This window comes from Camelina sativa, chromosome 12, assembly GCF_000633955.1.
Source record: "Camelina sativa cultivar DH55 chromosome 12, Cs, whole genome shotgun sequence".
NCBI lineage: Eukaryota > Viridiplantae > Streptophyta > Magnoliopsida > Brassicales > Brassicaceae > Camelina > Camelina sativa.
In genome coordinates, this window is record NC_025696.1 from 25,361,477 (window position 1) to 25,372,161 (window position 10,685).

General features: G+C 33.0%; 3 protein-coding genes across 3 annotated transcripts; 2 read left to right on the top strand and 1 right to left on the bottom strand.

Annotated features, from left to right (window-relative positions):
- Positions 1-3,226, top strand: LOC104732595 (protease Do-like 10, mitochondrial). The gene is made up of 8 exons (XM_010452155.2): positions 1-476; positions 591-836; positions 1,106-1,301; positions 1,555-1,814; positions 1,892-2,019; positions 2,113-2,316; positions 2,639-2,689; positions 2,828-3,226. The coding sequence occupies exons 1-8, from the start codon at positions 17-19 to the stop codon at positions 3,077-3,079; spliced, it is 1,797 nt and encodes a 598-aa protein (XP_010450457.1). The 5' UTR covers positions 1-16; the 3' UTR covers positions 3,080-3,226.
- LOC104732596 lies at positions 3,465-8,284 on the top strand. Its single transcript, XM_010452156.2, has 2 exons — positions 3,465-3,882; positions 7,895-8,284. Exons 1-2 carry the CDS (start codon positions 3,687-3,689, stop codon positions 8,119-8,121), a joined length of 423 nt encoding a protein of 140 aa, XP_010450458.1. The 5' UTR covers positions 3,465-3,686; the 3' UTR covers positions 8,122-8,284.
- Positions 9,204-10,278, bottom strand: LOC104732597 (protein YLS9-like). The gene is made up of 2 exons (XM_010452157.2): positions 9,748-10,278; positions 9,204-9,659 (listed from the first exon to the last, which is right to left on the bottom strand). The coding sequence occupies exons 1-2, from the start codon at positions 10,196-10,198 to the stop codon at positions 9,364-9,366; spliced, it is 747 nt and encodes a 248-aa protein (XP_010450459.1). The 5' UTR covers positions 10,199-10,278; the 3' UTR covers positions 9,204-9,363.

Consider the following 10,685-nt stretch of genomic DNA (forward strand, 5'->3'; position numbering starts at 1 on the left):
GTATCGGAAAAGAATTATGCTGCTCCGGTCAGTTCGCACCGTCGAGCTTCTCCGCCGAATCCCCACTTCTTCAGTCTCCGGATTTCGCACTTCTCCTCCCTTCTTACAACGTTGCAATGGCGTTCAAAGCTATTTACCATACAGAGTAACAACAACATCAGAGACTCCTTTCCCCACTCATATCTCTCGCCACTGTTATTCTATTAGCGTGGGTCCACTAAATGAGAATCGATACACGAACGCGTCAGCACCGGTTTCTCTACGGCGGACTAATAACAGAAAGGTCTCACCGCGAATTAATTATAACAGAAAGATTTCACGGCGGAGGCAGGCGGGAAAATCAGCATCAAACTCGCCGGCGGCGGATGCGGTAGATTTGGCGTTGGACTCGGTGGTGAAGATCTTCACTGTTTCTACAAGTCCTAGTTACTTTCTTCCTTGGCAGAATAAGTCTCAACGAGAATCAATGGGCTCTGGTACCACTCTCAATCTCTTTTATTTTCCAAATCAATCTGTAATTTGCCAAATTCAGACTCCCTCTGTCTAGAATTGCTTCAAGTGTTATCCATGTTGTTTGGTAATTGATGTAGGATTTGTGATTTCGGGAAGAAGGATTGTAACGAATGCTCATGTGGTGGCTGATCACTCGTTTGTGTTAGTTAGAAAGCATGGTTCGTCCATAAAGCATAGAGCAGAAGTACAAGCGGTTGGTCATGAATGTGATTTGGCTATATTGGTAGTTGATAGTGAAGTGTTTTGGGAAGGTATGAATTCGTTGGAGCTAGGAGATATACCGTTTCTTCAGGAAGCTGTCGCTGTAGTTGGCTATCCTCAAGGTAAATAGTTCTTGGATACATATCAAGTAAAGTAGGCCTTAAGATGGTATCACTTGTTGATGTATCTTGGCTACTAGCTCTGTCATGTCATTCGTCTGCTCCCAAACATGTAAAGTTTTGAAATGCATTCAAAGAATTGTAAAACGTTTCTGCTGTCTAAATGTGATGTATGATGAAGATTAAATAACAAGTTTGTTACCTTTGGATTACGAATGATCATGTTTGGCACTTTGGCTTAAGTAATGGTTTTGACTTTGTAATGAATACAGGTGGTGACAACATCTCTGTTACAACCGGTGTTGTGTCTCGAGTGGAACCCACACAATACGTTCACGGCGCTACCCAACTAATGGCTATACAAATAGATGCGGCAATTAACCCTGGAAATAGTGGTGGTCCAGCAATTATGGGAAACAAAGTAGCGGGTGTAGCATTTCAAAATCTTTCAGGTGCTGAGAACATAGGGTGAGTAGGAAAGATAGTTTTTAATAACTTTCTAGCTCTATTTGCATTAACAAAGTCAACGTAATCAGGAAGAGGATTAAAAACAAAGTTTCTTCTAGCTCTATGTGATTTCACTACTGTCTTGAGATATCTCCCAAGTTTGAGATTCTGATCTTGGTTTCCAATATGCATAATAATCGAAGTATTGTATACGTGTGTCTTGACAAGCCAAACTTTATAAACTAACATTTTATTATGTCGTTTCAAACTGCAGCTATATCATTCCAACACCAGTGATTAAGCATTTCATAACTGGTGTTGAACAATGTGGTAAATACATTGGTTTCTGCTCAATGGGTGTATCATGTCAGCCTATGGAGAATGCTCAACTCCGTATTGGGTTTCAGATGAGTCCTGAAATGACAGGGGTTCTTGTAAGCAAAATAAACCCTCTATCAGATGCTCACAGGATTCTGAAGAAGGATGATGTTATTCTCGCATTTGATAGTGTTTCTATAGCAAATGATGGAACAGGTATATATATATTCCTTTATGACCATGAACCTCGGTCCTGAATCGTTTGTCTGTTTTGCTGATGACGTATATTGCAGTTCCTTTCCGGAACAGGGAGAGAATCACTTTTGATCATCTCGTATCTATGAAGAAACCAAATGAAACAGCCTTGGTTAAAGTCTTGAGGGAGGGAAAAGAACAGGAGTTCAGTATCACACTAAAACCTGTAAGTCATTTGTTCTGATCAATAAAGATATTACATCTATATTATGGACAATCATCTGTTCTTCTGAGCTTAAAAGTTTTGTGTTGTATGCAGCTGCAACCGCTGGTTCCAGTGCATCAATTTGATCAGCTTCCCAGTTATTACATTTTTGCGGGCTTTGTATTTGTACCTCTCACTCAGCCATACCTTCATGAATATGGAGAAGATTGGTACAACACTTCTCCCCGCAGTTTATGCATGCGTGCATTGAAAGATTTACCCAAAAAAGCCGGTCAACAACTTGTCATTGTCTCTCAGGTTTGTGCCTTCTATTCCCTAGTTCTTATCCTTAATTAGTGTTTCAAGCCAAGTACCAGAACCGAATACCATATTACTTTCTGTTCAAAAGATTTTCAACTACAAACTTCCATCAAATAATTCTACTTACAGTTCTGTGTTTGAAGATTTGAAAATCACTTGAGCTACAATGATAATAAGCACTTACAGTCAACGGGATGTCCTGTGTATCCTAAACAACGAAAGCTTGCTTTTGAGCTTTTGTATTGCTAGCAAATATAACAACAATGATGTCTCGCCATTTAGGCATCACCACTGATAATTTAATCTCTGTTTGATATAGGTGTTAATGGATGACATCAACACAGGATACGAGCGTCTCACAGAGCTACAAGTAAGTAAAAGCTAATCTTACGCCTCATTCTAATCACTGCAAATTACTTATGGCAAACAACAAGTTTGAAATGAACAATCATGACTTGTCTATAACTGATGAAAAAAAAAAAAAAAACTGTATTTGTGTTGAAAACAGGTGAAGAAAGTGAATGGAGTGGAAGTGGATAATCTGAGACATCTATGTCAGCTCATAGAGAACTGCAACACCGAGAATTTGAGGGTGGATTTAGAGGATGATGAGAGGGTGATCTTCTTGAACTACCAATCTGCAAAAATCGCCACTTCTTTGATTTTGAAACGACATAGAATAGCATCTGCAATGTCCAGCGATCTGCTTATTGAACAAAATCTAGTAACGGAGTTGGCTTCTTCTTGTTCTGTGGTCTGAGCCAAGGCCAATGCCATATTCAAATTCATTCCATATTTGTAAAACCACAATGTTGTATCCTCATAAACATTTAGGGATTTGATAAGCGGCTTTTCATGAGCCTGAATTTTGAAAATTAGTTATAGAAAAATTGTTTTGCTCCAAAAATGTTTCGTATCTCCATTTCTAGGTTACGGATAATGTCCCTTGCTCAGGTGAGAAAATTTGTGGTGGATTAGTTCAAACTTCAAACTGAGTTCTCTTTTCAAAATTTGAGTCTTCGCCTAAAAGTGAATTGGACCCCAAATTTAGTTAGTGCGTAGGGAAACAAACTAGAAAGCCAGACTATTCATTTTAATTTTTTTGTCGTCTTTCTTTTCATTACTCTGCTCTCAGCCTCTCACGTTCCAATGAGACGAACAAAAGGGACAAAACAAAACTAGAAAGGAAAACACAAATCCCTTTCCGTGTCTTAAGCGAACTGTCACATCCGTACGTGCATCGTATAAAGACGAAAAATACCCTCCAACTACACTAATTATTAATCACACTCTCTCTCTGGTGTCTTCTCTTCTTTCTCGGGCAGTGAAAGAATTGAAGAAAGAAAGTTTTATTTTCTTCTGAGAAGATGACTTCGTCGTTGTCGTGGGAGATGCAACTAGTGGAAACAGCTAAAGAGGAACTCGAGATTCTTCAGTCTCAGTATCCCAACCGCTTCGCCTACCTCAAATCCGATCTTCAATCTTTCATTTCTCACCTCCGTGAAGATCACGCGCCGCCGCGTATACCATCCTCCTCCTCCTCCTCCGTCGTTCTTACTCAAGGTACTCTCATTCTTATGTTTCTTTTCGTTTGTCTTGTGTTCGTCTTACTCAAGGTACTCTCATTTTTATTTGCTTTATTACTCCATTATTTTTTGTTACTCAGTTCTGAGATTGTTTTTCTTAGTTATTAGTCAGATTATTACATTCACAAGGTCGTCACTATAATTTGCAACAATAGAAATACTACTATATCCTTGGTTTTATTTTCTACTAGGTATGGAGCCCCGGGATAGGATATCGCGGGAACTCATTTTAGTAAAATATTTATTACAAAATTCTTTAACTAAATTTATTTATTAAACTATTCTGATTCCTAAACTATCTAATAAACATTTCAAAAACATACAATTTTTTGAAACATTTTTTATATCTTTACTGAAAAATATTCTTTAAAAAACAATCTTACATTCACATATGATTAAATAAATAATTATCAATGCTACACACATCAAATTAAATAAAGTTTTACGATTAACTGCCATGAGATAAAATTGGTGTTATTTCATTCACTTTTATTCGTCGTAACCGTTCGTTCGCATCTTTTCAGTGTAACTTTTTATCTGTGTTTTTTTGTCGTAATTTTTTGTAAAATTTTTTTTAGTTTCTGAAAAAAAATAAATGTAATCTACAGTCGTTTCTTCTCTTCTTAACCTTACAACCATAATTTTGTATATTTTATAAACCGTTACAACTTATTCTCTTGTTGTCAAATATGATATGTAAATGATTATATTTTTAGATTTCTTTTTTTTTTTATTTGTTTTAAATGATAAAATTATGAATACATTGTATATGACACTATAAATTTCTTAATTAATCATATAATAAATTAAAAATATTAAAAATATTAATTGAGGACCATTCTTAAAATGACATAATGATTTGTTTAAATTCATTTCTATTAATTATTTTAATATTTTTAGCATAATTCAAACATATTTCTATTTCCAAAATCAATTTTTACTTAATAAAAAATGAATATAAATATTACTATTCAGTCAATCAGTAAAAAAATTATCAATCCTCTCAAATTTGAATATAACTAAACAGAAAATTATCACATATTTTATATATTTGAATCAAAACTCAGTTATATTTTTATAAAAAAAGAATACATATATTTTCATAAAGGCAGTATTGTAAATGAATATATAATACAAACAACTATATAGATGGAACATATTTTTATATAAAACAACCTATAGCTATTAAACATTCTGGTAATTATAGTAGATTATATATATATATATATGGTTAGTCCAATATTGAATGTACTTATTACTTATTTTTCTCCGTGTAAGATGCTGGTTAATTATCCCGCGTCACACATAAATAAACAATATAATAAATATTAGAGGGGAAGAATAATAGTTAGAACTTATAACAATAACATTTAGGTGTATGATGTAGCATCACAATGTGCGCGTCTAAGGAAGATGGTCGGCCAAGGACGGCCAGTTTCATTGCTCTCACACGTTCCTCTTTTTTTTGGCAGTCAGAATCCAAAACCTTTTCAAACTTTTATAATATTTTATATTCAATATCTTTTGTTGTTAAGATTTCAATTTGAGTGTATTATGACTAGAACTAAATATACAAATTTCCTTAACCTATATGAAGTTGTAGATAAGTCTTTGTCGTCAAGATAGTTTATTGGACAATCATCTCAACCATCAATCTTTCTGTTGATCACCGGCTTTTCATATCCCAATAAACTGAATATTCATAAATGTAGAAAATATAATAGAACAAACTGTGATACTTTATTTTTATTTTTACCTTGATATTTCATAATCAGATATATTTTTTAAAAAAATAGAAATATAGAAATCCATATTATTTTCTATGATACAATTAGTTTTCTAATAAAAAAAGCATGGAGTAGACAAATATATATATATATATATATATATATCTATATATATATATATACTTGTGACAAAAAAGAATAAACAAACATATATCGAGCCAATATGCTATCATTTTCTGAAAAACCAACTTGAACCACATGTTTTAACAGCTAAAAACAAAAATTTCGGTTTGGATTCATACCAGTAGAATGTTAACCCTCGATGAATAGATGACTGTTTACCTAGAAACTGAATATAATTAAATATTACAACGATTAACAAAATATATCAAACTGCAATAAATTTCTCACAGTGATGAGACGTCATTTCTAAAAAATTATCTCTTAACTAATACAAATATAAAGAAAATGAATACAATGATGAGAAGTTATTTATATATAGATTTCTAAAGATGTAAACATTTGAATAGACACAACTGTTTGTAAAAGTCACAACTCTATATTCAACAGCTGCAACTGTAAAATTTTTCTGTCAAAAATATAAAATAAAGAAAATTTGAATACAATGATGAGAAGTCACTTATATATAAATTTATAAAGATGTGAACATTTGAATAGACAAAACTGTTTGTAAGAGATACAACTCTACATTTAACAGACGCAAATTTTTAGAGAGATGCAACTGTTAAAATTTTATGTCAAAATAAAAATTATATATATTTTACGAAAATGTACTACGAAAAATCGCAACTGTTGTTGGCATTTTTTCAGATTGTTATTATTATATTTGAATACAATGATAAGAAGTTATTTATATATAGATTTCTAAAGATGAGAACATTTGAATAGACACAATTGTTTATAAAAGACACAACTCTATATATAGACGCAACTTTTTAAGAGACACAACTCTACATTTAACAGATGCAACTTTTTAGAGAGATGCAACCGTTGAAATTTTCTGTCAAAGAAAAAAAATTATATATATATTACGAAAATGTACGACAAAAAATCACAACTGTTGTTGGCATCTTTTCATATTGTTATTATTATATAGAAAAGATGGGAACATTTGAACAGACACAACTGTTTGTAAAAGACACAACTCTATACTCAACAGACGCAACTGTAAAAATTATATATATATATATATTTTACGAAAAGGTACGACGAAAAATCACAACTGTTGTTGACATTTTTTCAGATTGTTATTATTATATAGAAAAGATGGGAACATTTGAACAGACACAATTGTTTGTAAAAGACACAACTCTATACTCAACAGACGCAACTGTAAAAATTTTCTGTCAAAAAAATAAAATAAAGAAAATTAGAATACAATGATGAGAAGTCACTTATATATAAATTTATAAAGATGTGAACATTTGAATAGACACAATTGTTTGTAAGAGACACAACTCTATATTTAACAGACGCAACTTTTTAGAGAGTTGCAACCGTTAAAGTTTTCTGTCAAAGATATATATATATATATATATATATATTACGAAAAGGTACGACGAAAAATTGTAACTGTTGTTGGCATTTTTTCAGATAGTTATTGTTATATAGATTACTCTTATGTTTTAGAAAGATAAAAGTTATTTTGTGTTTTCTAATTTCTATACAACATTTATATTCTAATTTATCTTTTATCAATTAACAGTGATACCACTCGAATAAGTAATAACCTTTCTTTTATGATGATAAATCCTTACTTTATCCATGGTGAATTTTTTTTCTTTTTTCTTTTTTTTTTTTTCTGTGAAAACCATGTTGAAATGTTTTCTGATAATTTGTTCTGAAACATGGATAGGGAATTTGTTCTAAATAAAAAATAGGATACTCACTCTCAAAAGTGCGATAGTTATTCTCATCAACTGTCCGGTCGACATCAAACACAATGTTTTGTCCGTCTTATAGACCACATTTATGGAATCGTTTGTTTGGTCGTCATCGCTGTTGGAACTTGGAAGTACAGATGGATGTATGCCAATATTTTCCTAAAGCTCCAAAAATCCAAATATAATTTTTGTACTTTCTAGAGTAATTAAGTAGAATTGGGACGAACAAGAAACGATATCTTTCCGATAATGAAGATTCATTTGTCTAGTATTAAAATATCCGTTATATCTAGCATAAGTTAAAAAAAAAAAAGTATATGAAAAAATTGCTATTAATTGTTGTTGATGCATTGGACAGAGTCATCAAACTGTAAGAATAAGCAAAAACATAAGAAGAGAAAGTGGGTCATGGACAATTTTGGAGACCAAGCGTCGTCGTCAACCATAGGAAAGATCCACAAGAACAATAATAACAAGATGGGCCAGAGAGTGGTCACGAAGAGAAAAAATAGAGTTGAAATGGTTCTTGAGAGAGCTCAACTTTGTCTCCAGAAGATAAGAGACGTGAAAGCCTCTTTGTGTTGACCTTTTCTTTACATCTTTTGCTGAAATGTATGTATAAGGAAAAATAGTTACCGTCCGAAAAATGTATTGGAAAGTGATGAAAAGTAAAATGCTTCTCGAAAAATAGGTATAGACAGTTGAACAATATATCTGTCTTTTTGGTCAATGAGAAAGACTTTCATTTTTTTTTAGTCTCTTATTGAAAACTTTTATGAATTTCTCGTTTTATGACAAAATGAATTATTTCTTCCTCACTGTAAAAAGCAAAAATAGAGAAACCCAACTGATTACTTTGATTTTTTTTATTAAAAGAAATCTGTTTTTTTGTTTTTGTTTCTCGTTGTTAATCAGACTAAAAAATCCAAAAGAGGTCATTAATCTTAAGCTTAGCGAAACATAAATTGGCTCTACAAACTAGAATTTTTACGAAGATGATTTTTCTAACCCAATAATGAAAACATTGAAATCCAAAACTTCGTTTGTGTGCCGTAGATTAATAAGAAACCAAAACTCCAAAACCGGATTAAGTTTGAGAAATGTGCTCAATATGTGCCCTATACGAGCTCCTGATCGGTTTTTATATATATTTTTTTGTCTAATCGGTTATTTATATCACCATAGAATAATGAATATTGCGAAGCATTATCGAATGCTTACAAGCATCTACAAATACCGCCAACCAACGACTCTAAACACTCTACTCCATTCTATCACACATCGGCAAAGAAATATGATATGTCCACTTCTTTATTCCCAATTAAATTTCAATCACTACCAAACTTCCCATCTTTCGACATAACTCTACTATGCAATCTAAGATTGATTAAGCGTGCATGATGGAAATTTCTTTTATAATTTCATTTTTTCTTGATTCTTTCTTTTCAAGAGATTTGAATTTTTTTTCGTTTTCTTTTCGTTTTTTTTTTCCTTCATTAGTCTTTTTATTCTTCATTTAAATCAAACATTCGAGAAGAAGAGCTGAAGAGGTAACTAACAAATTTTATCTACCCTAGCTACAATATATAGTTCCAGATTTATGATCCAAAACTTCGTAGTAAACAGAACCAACCAAAAAAAAACAACAACAAAATTATGAACAATTGGAAATATAATGTTTCTTTTATTAATTATTTACAAGTGTGAAACAAAATTGTTCTTTCTTAAAAAATAAAGGAGACGACCGTGGATGGGGGGAACTACAACACTCAACCCCTCCGTATTGTAATGAATAAATATTAAAATAATTATGAATAAGAAACGAAATTATAGTCTAAACCTGTATTTGCAGTTACTATTTTTAACCCTGATCACACTGTTAGCAGCCAAGCTATCAACGGATACACCACACCTAACCAAGACTCTCACTTCCATCAACTTTAATTTCCCGAGTTTGATCCGAACCGGTTGGGTAACTCTAATCCGTAACGGTACGTTCCCTGTTAACCGTTGTTGCTCTTGCAGTATAGTCATTAAACTTGTTGCATTCTGATTAAAACCAGTCATTTCTACGTTTATAACAGTCGTGTTCTCATGTCCTTGGTAGAATTTTGGCAAGGACCCTGTAGTCAAAATCACAAAACCCGGTTAACCATTCTGAATCAATTTAAACCAAATAAAACTAGAATAGCGAACCGATTTTTAACGTACCATTACTGAGACTTGTTTGCATGTACAAGACGCTAATTCTGCTTCCGTCTTCATAGTAAATTCCAATTTTCTCGTTGGGATTTTTCGCGGTGATGGTGACGTTAAACGCCGTGGATAAACTCAAGTCTTGGTTTAGTTGAAACCGGGTGAGCTGTAACCGGTCGATATTGTAATCCGGAACTTTCGGTCTAAAGACAAGGTAGAGTATACCAACTATCGCTCCTACGATGACAATAAGGAGAAAGATGACGAGAAGCGTGTAGCAAACGCATTTGCACCAACAGCTTCTTGATCCTTTCTTGTTCCTCGGAGGATCCAACGGCGGTGCTTGCTGACTCTTGGTGGGATCACCGTGTTCTGATCTCGAGGAGTCGCGTGGAACAAGTGGAGCCGTTGGATGTGGTGGAGCTTCAGGGTCGCTTACCGGATAAATTTTCTGTTGATCGGACATGTTAACTTACGTTCTTGATTCTGCTTGAAGAGAATTAAGCAAGTCTTTTTAATGTTAAAAAGAGAAGCAACGTATCTTCACGTTTTCTTTTGGTTAATTGTATATATAAGTTGTTAGGTGTTGTTTAATAGTAGTTAATAGTATGAAAAGAAAAGTAGAAAAAGCGACTCTTGCAAGTAATAAAAGAATTATTTTAATTCGCATATCAAACGTGTCTTTTGAATTTCCTGCGCCTTTTTTGGACCGTAATCGTGACTGCTCGATTAAATGTTGGAAATCATGTTCAAGCAAGAATAAGTTAATTGTCAATTTTGGGGTTCGGCGGCTATGAGTACGAAAGTTCTTTTACAATGAGGTGTGTCATGTGTGCCGTGGCGTATGGCAACAGAAAGTCGGCTTTTTTAACCTCTCTATAACTGGTCTGTGTATTAAATTAACACTAGAAATATATTGGGAAATTCTCAAAAATAACACAAATTTAAGGGTT